Source organism: Phoxinus phoxinus (genome assembly GCF_949152265.1).
Source record: "Phoxinus phoxinus genome assembly, chromosome: 25".
In the NCBI taxonomy this organism is placed as follows: domain Eukaryota; kingdom Metazoa; phylum Chordata; class Actinopteri; order Cypriniformes; family Leuciscidae; genus Phoxinus; species Phoxinus phoxinus.
Genome location: NC_136900.1, coordinates 18493072 through 18511094, shown reverse-complemented (window position 1 = coordinate 18511094; position 18023 = coordinate 18493072). Strand labels below are relative to the sequence as shown.

Sequence of the window (18023 nt, the reverse complement as noted above, 5' to 3'; positions counted from 1 at the left end):
CTGACATAATTACAGTGGCTGTTTCTGTCCGCTCGAATTAGGAATCAAGGAAATTTGTTAATAGAGGCTGAGGCGATGGGGTCCCATCGTGCTCAAAAAGTTGGACGTATTCCTGGAACGAAACAGACAAAAGCTTAAAAATGACATGAGGTTGTTAGAAGTGTAATGCGGAGGTAATGCAGAAGTGAAAAGACAAATGAATCAAACCCTCACGGGCTTCCTCAGAAAGGACAGCTATTGAAACACCTTAAAGAATGGGTTTGGATTCATTATTCAAATTAAACACAGCCCATAAACACCTACTTGATCTGTGGGACACAAAATGTACTGGTTTTTAATTATAACTTATTTTTAATTAATTATAATTATATTTCTCTGTGAAGAAAAACGTAACCATTTTAAAAATGCTGCAAAATGACTCACCATTAATATCTCTATCTATTTTATTCTGCTTAAAACCGTGAAACACCATCTCATGGTTCTGCGTTAAATAGCCCATTTTCCCTATACTGACTCAGCCTGGATTATCATTGCTTTCAACTTTACTAGATCGCACACCTCCTTCAACCAATTACAAATGATGTCATCATTCTGTATTGTTCAGGTTTGACAAGTTCTTGATTGTGAAATGTATCAGACCAGACATTTTGGAGATTTTTTTTTTTGCCAGAAGAAATATGGCAGAATCAAACTTTGGGATTCAGAGATATTGTTGTATTAGGTCTTTTCCAAACATCCATACTAGCAGGAGGCTTAACAGCTCCCTGCTGAAGTTTCCTCCTCTTTGATTGGTCACAGCTCTCGTCATTAGCATATCTCCAAACAACACATTGTTACTTAAAAAAAACACACAAAAAAACTTTTGTTTTTTAACAGTAATAATAGCAGTAGCTGAAGTCTTCTTCTTTTTTTATCAATGAAACAAACAATAAGAAGACCGTCAGGAAATCAAAGCATCAAGTTGATAATTACATACTTTTTTTGTTTTTTTACCTCGTTGATTTGTTTTAAAGGTTCGGAAATTGAATGGCTTCCAGTGGGCAAGTATCTCTGTGTATAAATGCTGAAAATCAAGTAAGTAGGCAATGATAAACCATTGTTTTGAGGTTTCCAACTCTTTATGATGTGTTTTAGAAAAATGTATTCAGTTGGGTCCAAACTTTAAAGCTACACTGTGTAAAAAGTTGATTCTTAGCAAAAACACTTTGTTCTTTCAAAATGATATGTGCTCATTAATGTATAATTACTTCTACCAACTAATCAAGTATTCTCATAAGCGTTAATCTGCCATTTATACATATGGGTGAGCTACTCGAATGGCAGAAGCCATGTTGCGCCTCCATCCTGAAAATACATTAGCCAAAGAGGGACATACCGGGAAATTCAAGCTTTGCCTTTCGCGTTTTTACACTCAGTGGCACCGTGACGAATGCGAGGGGAGATTACACGCGACTGCCGGCAGATTTGAAATAATACGGCCACCGTAGGAGTTAAAACGCCCTCAGAATGGGAGGGGCTAGAAAGTAATATTCAGTTGGTAGTCATATACAATTTCACCGCTAGATGGGAGTAATTCCTACACAGTGTAGCTTTAAGTAATTTTTTTTGAGAAATGAAATTTGCTGAGGCTCACATAGAAGATGTATGTATTTAAATACTATACATGGTATATAAAATAAATTACATGATTTTGTTGATTTTTTTTTTTAAATCACAGTTTTAACCCCATTCTAGGGTTAAACTTTGGCACATATCTTGCCCCATACCATTTGTGCTACAGATATGAATAACACTGTGACCAAGCTAGTTCTTCTCAAGCTAGTGATCGGACTGATAATTTTCACATAATAAATTGGGCAAAAAGGGTGATAAAAACATCCTTGCAGCCATATTGCAACATGAATAGCAAGAACATTTGAAGAACACAACAGCCACTGCATAGCAATGCCTAGAAACATCGCGACGGCGAGTTTTGAATGGACAAATGCCACTCACGTTCTTTTGAAAATCGCGTTATTGACTTCAAATAGACTTAAAACACGTTTTGCCACTTGATTGCTCTCCACTAAAGGCTGTGTGCTGAAAATACACAGTATTTGGTGGTTTGAGGCCTGGAATTGTGGTCGCAACCTGCTTTGAAGCTGTCAGGCATTTGGGACAGATGTGAGGGGGATTGTGACTGGAATATATTTCTCCTCTGCTCTTCATAAACCCATAAACACCCAAACATTTGATGGCTGGGAATTCAGAAAGGCATACCTGATTTGCATTTAAAATCAAATCCCAGCTAATATTGCTTCAGATCAGGTGAAGCATGGAAAAACCTGATCTTAGATCAGCGCTTTGCATCATCTTTCTGTCTGACGGTTCTTGGATGTTTGGATTAGCGGAGTTATTGTTTGAACTTGAACAACACGAAAGGACGAAACTGTCAACAAACTGATTAATGGTAATGGAATGCAAGAGATTATCTCTCTCTCTCTCTCTTTCTTTTTTTGTGCACTTTTTATCTTGACAATAATTTACGATTGCAAAGACAAAGCGGAATGATCCCAGTGCAAATAAACAGCTGAGCTAGCCATCCGAGTTCGGTAACATCACTTCCAAGGAGGCTGGCTGGGATACTGTGTGAACCTGAGAGCCACGTGCTTTGAATCCCAAACAGTTTTACAGCAGTCCTGTTGCGGTTCTGCTAGATTTTATCACAAAACACACCCACCTTATTACCATCAGTCATGCTACTCGGTTTCAGCAGTGTAATATTTCTCAGTTATGTTTCTTGTCGTGCTCAACTTTCATGGATTTTGCAAATCAGACCGTATCTGCTCATTTAAACACCTATTTGTTTGTCAGAAGACATCTTGCGTGACCAAGAACAACCTGGTTTATTTTCCCTCCCAAATTTTGTTCCATGTGAACGCATACCGGAGAACATCTGTCCACATCAGGAGTTTGACCCGGGAGGCCTCTCACCTCGCGTGCGCTCCTTTCTTGTCTTTCCGTCCTGTTTATTCGACTCATTAGCCATTTCAAAGGCCTCCCGTGGCTCTCTCCCAGATGCACGACTGGATCAATGGACTTTAGATGGGTGGAGCTGAATCGTAATGTTGGCTAGCCTGTGGATCGGCACACACACCGTTGCAGGGCGGATCAATGGAAACTTCGCTGCGGGGAGATAAGAGAGGGCATCTTGTAGCGACTGCCCTCTCCTTAATCACCCTCCTTTCCTCACTGATGATGAGGTTTAAAGTTGCACTGTGTTAGCAAGATTTAGCCACACAGCATAAAGCCTGACTTTAAGGGCTTATGGCGGCCCAGGTTCAGAATCCATTTATTTCTGCAGCATAAAACTGCAGCGTCCGGTTACAAGACTTATCTTGGAATCTCGGAGAGGAGATTGCTAGAAAACATTACGTTTTAAGGGAAACAGCTTCTTATCGGATATTACCATCATGACAGCACACAAATATCGCATCTTTTACTTGTCCACCGGAGAACATTGGCTGCGGGGAGAATTTGTGAAGTTAACTGTTTAAGCGCTCGCTGCTTCGTCTCATAGCAACTGAACCGAGGCTGAGCCAGGTCAACAGAGTGCTTGATGGTCAATATATGCAGGGTTCAGGCTAAGAATAGGTGAATTCACACTAATATCCACATTGGTGGCACATGAGAGCACTGCTCAGGAAAAAAAGTGCTTAATATGAGTATTTGTCTCAGATTTTTGTCCTAAATATCATGAGGATAGAGTGTAATATACTCAACACACTACTGTTCAAAAAGTTTGGATTTTTTAAAGGTACACTGTGTAGTTTAAGTATTTTATTAGCTAAAATCAATGTCTTTATTCATAAATATGTCCTCAATGGTGTACAATTACCTCTCCCAATGATCCGACTTATCCTCGTACGCAAAGAATTTCTTATCTTTATTTACATGGGACAGGTAATTCCACGGAAGCTTCCATGTTGTTCTGCCATCTTGAAAAACTATAATAGCAGAGAGGGACAAAAAGCACTAGGCTCAACGCGTTTTCGATCAGAGCCAGCGTCACGACAAGGAGAGAGGCAGAATGCGTGTCACTGCCCCCGTAAATTTGAAAGGCTGCACTGTACGGTACTTCATAATTCAGGATCATATACTTATGCAGAGCCACAGGAGAAATGGCAAAATTGAATTTAAAAGGAAACGTGACCGGCGAGGGTAAATATCGGGATAGCTTTACCCAGTTGGAAAGAGCTAATGAAGGAGAAAGACTTTGAAAGGGACTCTGAAGTTGCCAGCTTACTTCTCGAATGTTACGGTCTAAATTACAAGCTTTTATTTTTCATTGCTTGGTTGTGTAATTCATTATATAGGCAGCATAACAGTAGAACATGTAACTTATAGTTAAACTCGACGAAGGGCTATTGTTGTCATAGCTTTTTGGGCGCATAACGGCTACCGTAGTTGCAACATGCATTTGAAAAAGCGAGGAGCTAGAGAGCACTATTCGTTTGAATGCAAAATATAGTTTCACCGCTTGATGGGAGAAATTCCTATTAATGGTTTTTGAAAGAAGTTTCTTCTCTGTAAAAAATCACATGATCAATAATTTATGACAGCATTATGTTTTTACATTGCTTTAACGTCAAATTAACGTTTGAATTTAAGATTCAAGTCAGTTTTAAGTTTTTAAATTTAAGTTCTTAAAAAATTAAGGCATCAACTTTTTTTTACTGTGTCGGATCTATAGCAAAAAAGTGGTTACAGTGTAAAAAATTATATGATAAATAAGTTATGATAACATGCTTTTACATTGCTTTAACTCTTCAAAATAAGCTAAGCAATTTTCAACATTTTATACAAGTTATACAAGATGTAACTCATTTTTAAAGTCAGTTTATTGTAATTTAAGTTGAAATGACTTAAACATTCAAGTTTTTTTTAGTTTTTTTTTACCTTTATTTATCCAGATAAACTGTTTGAGAACAACTTCTCAATTACAAACATGACCTGACCACATGAAGATTGTACTTAAAAATTTAAGGTAGCAACTTTTTTTTACAGTGTACAAAGAGTTTACGAAAGCAAAAATCTGAAAGTCTTCCATTCCATCTTCTTTATAGTGAAAATTTGCCTAATTAAAACACAATTTCCAGCAGACATATAATGAGTTAATTAGTCAATCATAAATGAAGTGGTTTGGACAGCTGCGTGGTCAGTAACACTGTCTGTCTCACTTCTCTACATTACAGCCAATCTGCCACTGATTGAGAGACTAATGACTTTATAATAAGACAAGACCTGAGAGTCTATCTTAATGGAAATCACAGAGAGCCCTTGTACCAGTCGTATTTCAATGCTGCTCAGCCTTTATTTGCTTCTTCTCTGTTTTCGAATAAGAGTTGCACAAGATCTTGACGTTCTTAGGCGATTTAGAAGTGTTGCACATCAGATTGGCACAGACATTTGAATCTGATAACACTTGTTTCAATATGGGACTGGGATATGGGACATTATTCTCAGATCAATAATGTCTCTTTATTTGTCCATTTGAAATGTTATTTAGTTATGGTTTGGAATTAATTGAAGGTGCACAACTAGTCCTTCATAACAAACCTTTGAAATGGTTTATCAGTAGATTTATAAATTAAAGTCTATATTAATATGCTCATAAAGCCTATGTTTTCTCTTTCCTCTATGAAGAACTGTTTGTGTTCACTGAGGCCTTAACCTAAAACACTCCACAGCTCTGGCTTTAAATGATAAAAATCTCTCACATAACCTGATGATTTCACCATTATCATGCAGGGTTGTTGTGGAAATGGATCGCTTTTGAGATTCATATTGATTATTAACAGTGTACGTGCAGGAGCTAGCAAAGCCCTATTTACAATTAGCTGCATACACAATATATATTACACCGAAGCACTTAAGTGTTTGGAAAGGTTCAACATCATAAAGCTGTGACTAGTGGTCTCTGAGAGCTATAGCTTTTAGAGAAAGACATCCATTAACGGTAAATGGAATATATTACTGTTATGACATATTTTATATTAAGACCTCACAATGATTCTCTAAATGTGACCATAATGGCTTAACAGAATATATTATGATTTAATGCACACCACTGTTTTCTACAACGCAACAACGGACACAGTGCATTGTCTGATTTGTGAACAAATGACTCTTATGAACCGGCTCTTTGCAATGAGTCAGGCAAGAAGATTCATAATTCAGTCTCAAACTCACTCATAGGTTTTCAATTTGAATCAGTCAGAAAATCGTTCTAGATTTTACTGAGATATAAAGTTTGTAACCTGTTTAACAGTTCTGTAACTGTAAACTAATGAAGACTCTGGTGTTCTCAGTAATGTCAAAATAAAAGTCCTGCTTCTGACACAAACCGATAACTTATACAATGCCGATAATTAAAAATTGCACACTCTGTTAAACACTGTTAAGTACATTCAACTTGGATGTTTAAGTAATTTCAACTTAACTTGTAATAAACTGTATAAAAACTTAAAAAATGAGTTGAATGAACTTGAAAATGACATAACTTATTTTGATGAGTTAAGCAATGTAAAAACATGTTGTCATAAATGATTGATCATATGATTTTTTTACAGTGCAATATATCCTCCTTGGCATTTATATCGGTTGACCTAGAACAGGGTTGTCCTTATAGGGCGGTGCAACAAGTGCGCGCTTGGGACAGCCATGCTAAGTTCATACCTGCAGCAATACATATTCACAGTTTTGTTTTACTCTGGTCCTGGACCCCTATTATGGTTTTAATAACAAACACAACAATATATTAGAGACTGTTTTCTTGTAGATACTGTTAACTCCGGATTGGTACAGAATTTGTCGAGATATTAGCTGACCGCAGTCTGTTCTGAAGCATCTAGCGCTCGACAGCCAACTGCAGTCTGTGATGCAGCTCGTCGAGCAACTACGGGTTTGAGTCTGACACTTTATTGGTCACAGTTGACTCCTGGTCCCACACACACACACACACACACACACACACACACACACACACACACACACACACACACACACACACACACACACACACACACACACACACACACACACACACACACACACACACACACACACACACACACACACACAGATGGGCTCTACTTGTTTATTCATAAAGGAACTTTGATCTTTCTCCAGTGGAGTCACATGGTTTGAATCAGAGGGGTCACCAGATGCCAAAACTGTCGGATACTAAATTCTTTTCTCTGCTCCATGTGAAGCTCTAAATGGCTTCTCTGTAACCTTCCACTTGTGTGATTACAAAGCACATAAACAAACGTTTGCGTTCTCACGTCAGATCTGCACTTGAAGTCGGCTTCAAATGCGAAGATGTGATGTATTTTTACCTTCTTTTTTTCAAGTTTTGTTTACTACATGTTTTTTTTTTTTTTTGGTTAATCATTTATTTATTTATTTTCATGTTCTGACTTAATTACTACCGTAATGTGCAGCACCACGGCACTTATTAAGATGATATAAAAAGCTACAGAGCCTTCAAAAGAATGTGCAACTTTGCTTCATTAAAATTTGAAAACTTACATCAGTGTGGCAGGGCTTCATTACTGTCATTATCAATTATGCAGGCGTTGAGAACGTGCATCTTATTGAGAATGCCCGGCTGTGTTTTGAATGCTGTCTGCCTAGCTTACTTCTTCTCCGCACTTTCGATATGCATATCCATATTACATCCTTGTTCAGAATTTTTTTTTTTTTTGCCAACTAAGTAACCAATCTCGTCGTGGCTAATCAAGTATGTCATGTATGCTAATTTCAGCCTCAAACCGTCGACAGTTACTCAATATTCATTTCATCATGCTAATGAATGATGGGTTTGCATTTACCTGGCTATGGATTAATGAAGGCCAATCAATACCTCTGAATAAAAGATATTTCATAGCGTCTTTGTTCAGCATACAATGAACTTCGGTTTGAATCTGTTTTATTGAGCAATGTTAAACATCAATTCAACTTGAAGGAATAAACACACAAATGTCTTGACCTGTGTTGATGAACTAATTGGGAAAGTTTTAAAACAGGAGATGTGTTTTGGTTCCCTCTGCTAACTGAATTCATTTGAAGAACGGCAACTGCTTTACATAAATTCACCCAAAAATTTTGAGAGAAACCAGCTTTGATGTTTGAATATATTTGTGCATACTCTCTAGTTTTATGCATGTTGATTTTTTGACAACAAGAGATGCAAATTTTGTCAAAGCCTGGGATTGAAACCAAGATGAGATCACTTTTGCCCTATAGAGTGTAAAATATTTTCCATCTCCATCTCTATTATTGTAAATGGAAGGATACAAGAGAGCGTAAGACCCCCTGATGTAAAATCATTTCATTTTTTCCCAAAATGTTACCGAAACCCGTTTATCGATATGCATTGTGATGTTGAGGTAATTTGATTGAGAATATTTTTTTGTTAAAAGGTGATTAAAAATAGTTTTTCAGATCCACACACTGTGGTTAAAAAGCAACTAAAAACACTCTTAGGGAGGAGGAGAAAGAAAATGCAGAATGCCTGCAATTGTTTTCCATAAGTGGGTGAGAAATGGATTTGTTGTCAAGGATTTGGAAAGTGGACCCACTTTGAGTGCTCCAATCATGATGGGATTCATTCGGGAAACATCTCTATACTAACATTGAAGCTCCAAGATGTGCAGCATTCAGGCGCTAAAAGCGGAATAATGCAGGAGTTCTTATAAAATACTTAGTTAAGAGGTTATAAAAAAGCCAAAAGGGATTTAATAAACAGGAAATTGGCGCACCATTAACTAAAGTGGTTATTTTGAAATTTGAAGTATGTACTTTAAAACCTTGCTCAAAATATTTTCATGCATTAAAGTGTTTGCATATGGTGCACATCAAAAGCTTCTCTAGCTATTTTTATTCAAAACGTGTATATATTTTGTTTCCCCATATATTTTGGGACAACAGCAGAATATATAAACAGGTGTTCCAGTAGCGTTTATTTCTTTAATTTTAATGGTATTAATTAATATTCTTATGCTTATTTCTAGCATTATATTTTTTGCATTTCTTCTGAGACAATGCTTTTAGGCACCACAGACACTTTCTTTAAGGAGAATCTCTTGCTTATACCCAATGTATTTGTAATTGATGTGATTCCTTTTTAATGAATCATATCTCTCGCTGTACTACTGTATATGATTATAGCTTCAAAGAACTTCCATTGTTTTCTCTTCATTTCATTTAGGTGTTTCCTGTTGCTCTCCTCATTTGAAACTCAGCAGGCTTAGTCACCCTTTCAGAAAAGCTATTTAAAATCACATACCTATTCATTTTCATCCTCAGTCAGAATGTAATTAACGGAGCAAAACTAAATAAACGCTGAAAGAATGAACAGCGTTTTAAAGCATAATTATAGAACACCACCGAATTATCAAATATCATCAACAAATATCAGATCCTTTGAATGTCAAGTCGAGTGTCGAGTAGTATTGTCAAGGTTAGATTTTTCAGACGGTCAACACCCGCTCCTCTTGTTAACTTTTTTATTTTTTTTACACCATTTCTGGAATGAATGACTTTTTCATTTCTTTGTCAGCCGCTTGTAAGTATCACTGTCAGGCAGTTCTGCTAATTACTGAGTCTTGATGTCTAATTATCTTGAATTTTCTCTGATCCTGTCTTTCTCACAGACTTTTGTACCCAACATAAAAATCCAAAAGATTTATTTTTAAATTCTTACTTAATCTCCTTAGCATTTGTCTCGGCCTTTGATGCTAGTATCATTGTCGACGTTGTCACCTTTGATCAGTCAGTCTGATCACAATCAGGTGGAAATCGAGGACCAATAGAAGACAGATGCTGTGATTTGTTCTTGCTGCTTCTAATGGGTTTATTGCACTTGCAGTTCGGATGCTCTCCCGGGTCCTGAAATTACCCAACTCGACTGGCGCGATTCAAAGGATTCATTCAGATCAAAGATACTGGGAAGTGTTCAGCCGCTGCGAGATTGAAGATCGACCATCAATGTTGGTAATGTAATTGGTTCATAATGTTAAAATAATTTAACTTCTGTTGACGCTTAGTTCTGTTTTTCTATCAGGCAAACTAAATTTGGCTTTTATAGATCGTCATAAAACAGACAATTTGCATCAATTGCATTGAATTAAAGGAGCTTTTGAAGCTTACATCCAGTGGTTCCAGTTAGTCTCTGTAATCATTTATTCGGATTGAAATTTTGTGTGTATATCTGTGTTTAATGAACACTAAACTGTATATTTCACAACTGTTCATTTTCATTCTTTTTATACCAATGCAAGTTAATTGGTGCCGTCTTGTGACTCAAATCGTCCTCTGTGGTAAAATGGCCTTTAAGGACTTCGGCATTAATTTTATGGGGATCATAAAGCTTTTATGGCTAGAAGAGCCCCTACTTACAGTAAAGAAAGACAATGAAAAGAAGAACAACACTGTCAGAAGAACAATATTGAGTATTTTTGTCGTATTGTATAGTTAAAATATCAAAAATCCTTAAACCAGGCTAAATTTAAGGAATCTTCGCTCGTTTTGGGGATTTTTAGATGTTTTTTAACTGGAAAAAATTGATTTAAAAAGAACAAGTGTCTTGGATTTCAGATTAATAGTTAAAAATAATAATAAATAAGTCAAATACATTTTAAAATAATAATTAAAGTTAAAATAAATAAAATTGTTGCTGTTTGTCTTATTGCTATGATTGCTTTCTACATTGCAATGGACCATTTTTCTTATTATATATGAAAATAATGTTAATGTAATGGTGCAGTTCAGGCAAGATGAAGGCAGAGTAGACACAGGGATCTTTGCAGCAGTTTTTTTTAATGAAGAAAACATTATAGGGAAAACAAACTAAACAGCTTTGCATTAGCATAAACTCACAGGGTGACAAACTAAACAAGACACAGGTGAGGAACCAACTTAGTACCTCTAGAAACAAGTGAGAAAGAACTTTGTTCCTTATGTACATGCATATAAATATTTCATTCAACACCCTGTATATTAAATATATGCATAAGAGTCCAATCTTAACAATCTTACTTTTGTAACATCAATTGTAATCTTGCCAAACGTATTCATCCTTGCTGATTTGATGCAGTCGACATTGTGCTGATGCTCAGAGTCTCACATCTCTTCATTGTGTGCATTAATCATTCACATTATTTCAATCTTCAAGCATGATTTGAATATTGAATTGCCCTGATGCATCAAGCAGGATCAGCTTCACTTAATCTTTCTGTCTCGCTTTCTTCAATTTTTACACACTTTCTCTCTCACACGCACACGCACACACACACACACACACACACACACACACACACACACACACACACACACACACACACACACACACACGCGCACACAGTAATTCCATCAGCAAAGGCTACAAGATGAAGCCTCCTCGTAAAGTTACTTGCCAATCTCGTTGTCAATGCTCTGAATCTTGTATGCTTTCTAGGGTCTCGGGAAGGAATGTATCCCATGTTGGTCAACCCAGTAAACATCTGTGGTATGGATATGATTAATACGGGGTTAGTCTGTTGTGTGAAAACCTCATAGAGACTATGCACAGTACTCGCATCTGTTGCATCTGTTGTCATTGGCTTCGTTGAGAACAGATACTGGTCTTACGAGCGCATGTGAGATGCTACAGTGTGGATTTCATGAGGCAGTCTGACTCTGAAGGCTGAGCTGCCACTCTCCTCGGCGTCACTGATCTCAGAGATTCACAAAGAGGAGATTGTTTATGTGGCTGCATCTGAGTGGAAGCCATTTTCCCCCTCATATCTTGCCAACAATCAAACTCGGGATGAACAACACACACACACACACACACACACACACACACACACACACACACACACACACACACACACACACACACACACACACACACATCCAATCAGCTATTGCGAGAGAGCTCTGGGAGGATTGATTGTCTATAGCTGCTCTATTAATCCTAATTATTTTGATTGCTTTCATACAGTAATGAAATGTATGGCTACATTGTCTGAATCTCTTGGAGACTTATAGAGGGGTCCAAAAGTCTGAGGCCAACAGTGAAAATGCTTTGATTTAATACAGTATGTTACAGCATAACAATTTGAGAAAAGTTTATTTAAAATTGACATTTAGTTTCTTAGAATTGACCACTTTTTCTTTAATGACAGCAGAAATAGAGCTGCACGAACTCCACACTTTTGTGTAAAAGCTGATGATCATGTTCTCCAGCCTGATGTGAGATGATCTAAAGAGTGCCTTGTGCTTCAATGGAAGCAAGAACATCTGAACTTTTTTATAAAGGAGTTCTCAAATTTTAAGTTGCTTGTTTGATTTTTGACCTAGAAATAGTTTTTTTATTAATATAATTTTTATTTTATTTTCACATCATGATATTTCCTTGTTTTCATTAAAAAACGTACTGTTTAATTACAGATTTAAGTTTGCATCACTTTTTTTATTGTGGTGTTATAATAATATTATAAAATATAATATGATGTAATTAATGTATAATATAATATAAATCTTTTGATCTGTCTTTTGGGTAAAAGCATTTGTATAAAACATTGGCTCAGCGAAAATTCAAAAAACTTTACTCTGTTTTTTAAAGTTTTTAAATTTATTTATTTATGTAATTTATTCCTGTGACGGCAAAACTGCATCATTACTCCAGTCTTCAGTGTCACATGATCCTTCAGAAATCATTCTAAAATGCTAATTTGCTGCTCAAGAAACATTTCTCATTGTTAATGTTTTGCTGCTCAATATTTTTTTGTGGAAACAGTGATACGTGTTTTTTTCTTCAGGATTCTTTGATGAACAAAGTAAAAAAAACAGCATTTATTTGAAATTTTTATCTTTTTGAAGATTATAAGTGTCACTTTTTAGCCAATTTAATGCATACTCTTGATATCCAGTGATATATATTATATTATATTATATTATATTATATTATATTATATTATATTATATTATATTATATTATATTATATTATATTATATTATATTATATTATATTATATTATACAAAACATGGCTGAGGTTCTTGAATTGTCTGGAATCTCGGTCCAGGGACCTAAAATTACACTAGTCATTATACATTACATGCAAATAGGTACATAAGAGCTATTGCTGTAATTCCACTAAACAGAGCAGAATCACAATGTAAGATGATAGATTCCCCATATAAATCTGCCTTGCCTTTCCTTTTATCAGACGCTTTTGCTTTATTCATAGGCATTTCCAAAAGTGCTGAAAAGAAGGTGCAGCAAATAGCGTCTGACACCGAGTTTTGAAACTTTGGACCGACGCTTGTTCTGAGGGCTTGTTGGCAGCTGAGAGGCCGATCAATGCAGAGTCCCCGTGGAGTCTTTAGCTTTCTCAGGAATAGACTTGACTAATTGGTGATTGAAAATCCCAACAGTTTCCAGTGTGTTTAAAGGTCAGCTGTTGTTCTAAAATTGAGTGCCGTGTTGTAGGTTGTAATTATTGCGCGAGCTCAATAGTTTAGCTCTTCGGTTAGCCAGAATGTAGACGCAAGCACTTGTGCACTGACAGCTTCAAAGACCAGGAAAAAAAATGTCTTCGATATTTATTAAATGCATCCACTTCTGGGAACCATTAGGACTTTTGTCGTTCATCATGTATGTATGTGTCTGTATATAACTAAATATTGATGCTCTTCAAATGGATAATGGGTCCATAGTCGTGTTGAGAGAGCTACATTAAAGCTTTAAAGTCGGGTTTATAGCATTATTAAGATCAATGACCTGAGTCACAAGTTGCATGACATACTTTTCTCGACTTGTGCATTTCAAAGGGATTACAATTTTTGATAAAAAAATGCATATTCATGTATTCCGCATCTCATTATCCTGATATAACATCCCTCATTTGCATAGTCTCCTAATGAGGCACCACAACACAGAGTAGCACCATCTGAAAAATAGCACTTTTAAAAATGAAAGTTATTATATTTGAATATTTAAACCGGGGGCTTTTAACGGACTATATTGTAAGGTGCACTGCAAGTAAAAGATTCATGAGACTCACTGAGAGACAGCAATTCAGCATCCATCTGTCAGTCCTAACTGACAGGCTGTCAGTCAAAGTCGGCGAAACAGGTTGTAGTGGGACCTCTTTAGATTTGTCAGCCCGCTGAGAAAATATTTCGAGTGTGTAACAACTGAAAGCGAGACAGATGGAGAAAGAAGGTAGCTGTGGATTTTTCAGTATGAAGCAATGGAAAGTGCAGATCAGAGTTTGTTTCTGCCGTTTGTGCCAAAGGGATGACGGGGTATTTATATTTGCAGCGCGACGGGGGAGTGCTTTGTATTTTTTGAACTTGCTTTCACAGCTTGATGCAAAACATTGACGGTGCCAAAGAAAAGTGCAGCTTAGAGTACATTTCAGTCCAACTTTAAAAAAAAGACACCCAAAATGAGCAATAATCAATTCCACTCTCATAAGACGGGGCAGGGCTTGTGGGATACCAATAGCTGAGAAAAGACATCTGTACACTTGCCAGCGATCGATCTGTTCTTGGAAAGGACGGTATAAACACAAGAATTGCAATCCAATACCCAGTGAAATTTCCATCCATGACTCAAACTGTGAAGGTGTCGGGCCTGTAAGCCTCAATTAGAACATGGGAAAAATGACGAGTGGATGGGAGAAAATGGCAAAGCAATGATAAGAGATTTGATGTGGCAGACCAATTTCTCATCCCACAAGACCAGAGCTGAATTACCACGGCGAGTATTTTTAGCTTGATGTTTTAATAATAAGCGTCACACTGATGTAATTGAACAGGAAAGAGATTTGGTTTGCCGAATGCACGTTAAAAAAAAACGGTGTGTGTGAAAAATGAATAATCTCCACCTGTTGGGATACGCGGTCGTTCCTATTTCTCCGTCATTTTATTGCAAACAAAATCAATTATGCTGATCTTCCCGTGCATCCCTCATAAATTACCCACATAACTGCGGCATTCCTGCGCTGCGATACGCCGTTACAGTAAATGTGCTCAGATACAGTCGTGACCCAGCCTCCCCGCTATATGAAATATTAAGAATTAAGCTTTAGATTAATGTCCAAAAGGCTTGTCTTGTTCATTTTGCGGGGCAATTCATCTTGAGAGAACATGATTTGGTTATGTAAGTGAATGTGTGTGCAATTTCTCACAGCTGGCTCTGTTTGTCACCCCGAAAGGTCACCTCTGATTGGTCCATCGAGTGTGACAAGCATGTCAAGAGAAAACTAAATACCAGGTTTTGGCGGGCACTGGTGCTGTATGGGGTAGCAGGACAATTTAGTTTCTGATGATGATGTGACGGTGAGTCACGGTGATGAATAATGGTATGAATATGAATGTATTAAGACAGGATAAGTACAAGGTACTGAGAAACTTTCACAGCGAGACATTCTGGGACATTTTCAATCCAAAGACGGTTCAAAGTCAGGGCCGTAACCACCATAACATACACAGCCATGTCAAGCCATGACATGCTTTTTTCCAGCGTTACATAATGGTGCAAATACCAGTAAATTGACTCCCGCAAACCTTAGTAAATTGCTTGATTTATTTAAATACTGTTGTCCCATAAATTTTGCTTCTGAATGGGAAACTCCTACAGATTAGTGTTGTCAAAAATATCAATATTTCGATATGTATCGACACTGAAATATCTGAAACGGTTTCAATACTCCTTTTCTGCAGTATCGATACACTGATACCAGCTGCGCGTAATCACTCCGCAGAAGTAGCAGTGCTTCGCCTTCTGAGAATATAGTTCCCAGTATGTATACGGTTAGAAGATGGCTGTGTCTCATGTGACCTTGTTATTTGTACACACTATATAAATCACTACATGTAAATAGGAAAATGTTGGTGTTATTTTGTCACTTATTGTGAGCAGTATGCTAGCTGGAGCTGTTTACCTCCAATATTTGTGCTAAGCTAGGCTAGCGGTGGGTGCGTCTGACAGAGTTACGGCACGCACAGAGATGAAAAGGGTATGTATGGACTTATCAAACTTGGGGGATACGGCGAATAAGCTAAAGTCCCCAAAAGTCGGCGTGTTCCTTTAAACAGTCAAATACATGTCAAATGCCCATATTGCTGAGTATTCAGGTAATAAATAGTATGTTTTGGAACATAAATAGTTGAGAAAAAATACATGTTGTGTAACATAATATCGGATCAGTGCATAAGCTCTTAAAGTGACAGTAGCCTAATAAACATGCTGTCTGTCAGGTTAATCAAAGACAAGAAGACAGAGAAAATCACTCTGCTCTTAGTCTTGACTGAATAACTTTTGTAACTTTAATTGTAAGTATTAATCTTCATTTTGAAGTTGGGAAAATTAACTGTCCATGCCCTTTCATCGCTAATTTCAATCCTGACAGTAGTTTTGTAATGGCAAAAGTGGGTTTTTGCGCAAGTGGTTAGTAAATCTGGCTAGTAAATCATAAAACTTTAATCACTTTACTTCTAAAGCACATTCCTGGTTTTATAGTGGACAGTTATTTGGGATGCACAATAGTCACCAGTATTGGACAACATAACATTTTTTATTAATTTATCTTTGCGGTCATCGAAATATGCGGCCACATTCACTGTTGCAAAATCTCCAAAGGAATCCACACGATAGGGAATTTTGCGCGAGGGTGAAAGTTTTCCCAACTCAGATTTCGCAACGGTTTTGCCACTTTGACCAACAAAAAGCTGCTTGGTTTAAAAGTTTCCCGAAAACTCACAATTTTTCATACTGCACATTTTAATGGTGAAATGCCTAAATTCTCTTGTAGCATTTAAAATGATTGATGTTTGTTTATAGTCAATTTTTTATTAATTTAGACAAAATGGTATGTGCCAAACACATACCGTTACTGTGCAACGGTGCACTGAAGGACAAATACAAGTGTCAGAGTAAAGTAAGATGAAGGTTGTTCAGTCACGCAGTGAAACTGTTTGTGGCAATATGGCAGACGGCTGAATTTGAATGAATGTCATTGTTTGGAGACGTCGGTCTACGCGCTGATCAATTTTCCACTTTTGACGCAGTGATTAACTTCAGCAGATCTTATTAGAGCGCTGATGGGGTTGGCAGCCTTTCTTTTATGTGGCAGAGTTTGATTAATGAGATATCAACATAGATAGGAGACCTCACTGATCCCAAAAATAATAATGAAAAAGAAAGAACAAAAAAAATTAGAGGGTTATATCTGAATGATCCAACGCCAAAGTAACTAAAAGTTTTTAAATGCAAATAAAGCTTCAGAAAGAAGACTGTTTGTACAGGACTCAATACAGAACAATGCTCACTTAATTCTTTGTGATTAGAACAATGGGAATAGAGGAACATAACAAGCCTCTTTTAGTCTTTTGCTAACGATACTTACTTAAACACTTCAGATTCACTAGATGGACTCTTTCCCCACTTCTTAGCCCTGTGTTGACAGAGACATCCATCATCCTCATGTCCTGCTCTGCAATAATTCTCTGTTCATTATCTTACGCTAAGGAGAGCCCTCCACAGCAAAACACGCAGAATTAGAGTTTCTAAGGTCTGCGAGTCTTTTAAGATAGGAACGTGCGTGAAACTTCTATGGCGATGCCTCATTAGTTGCACTTATTTGCAGCAACCTTTATTTTTAATTTAGTGCCTCATTTATTCTGCCATTTTTTTTACGTGGGAAGAACGAGTCATTGTTGCAAAACACGTCTTGGCGCACACCTTCATCCATCGATGAAATATTTACATGCTGCACACATTTGCTCAAAATGGATGAGAAAACAACATTAGCAGATTAGGGTTTTGTCTAAAGGAGCATCCGTATTCAAAGAGAACTTTTTATTTAGGTCAAAGTGTCCCACTGTAGCGGGTATCCTCTGGCCCCCGTTTCTGGAACAGATTGTGTGGGGATTTCAACAGGACGCGTCTATGGCAATACGGATTAGGCAATTAACCCCGATGTCA

The 18023-nt window shown here is 37.1% G+C and overlaps 2 protein-coding genes across 4 annotated transcripts in view; one reads left to right on the top strand and one right to left on the bottom strand.

The window, feature by feature from the left end:
• Window positions 1-18023, top strand: part of LOC306993838 (uncharacterized protein) — an 89109-nt gene that overhangs the window by 4306 nt on the left and 66780 nt on the right. The window contains exon 2 of one of the 3 annotated variants that reach the window (XR_013796545.1): window positions 9914-10050. Coding sequence is in view for 1 of the 3 variants with exons in the window: in XM_079603969.1 (XP_079460095.1) it covers window positions 9914-10034 (121 nt within the window). In the remaining 2 variants the exon portion in view is untranslated. Of the gene's footprint in view, window positions 1-9911; window positions 10051-18023 lie in introns of those variants that run through there. The other 2 variants (XM_079603969.1, XR_013796544.1) reach the window with 2 other exon arrangements.
• Window positions 1-18023, bottom strand: part of etfbkmt (electron transfer flavoprotein subunit beta lysine methyltransferase) — a 325550-nt gene that overhangs the window by 285516 nt on the left and 22011 nt on the right. The gene's annotated exons all lie outside the window — the stretch shown is intronic.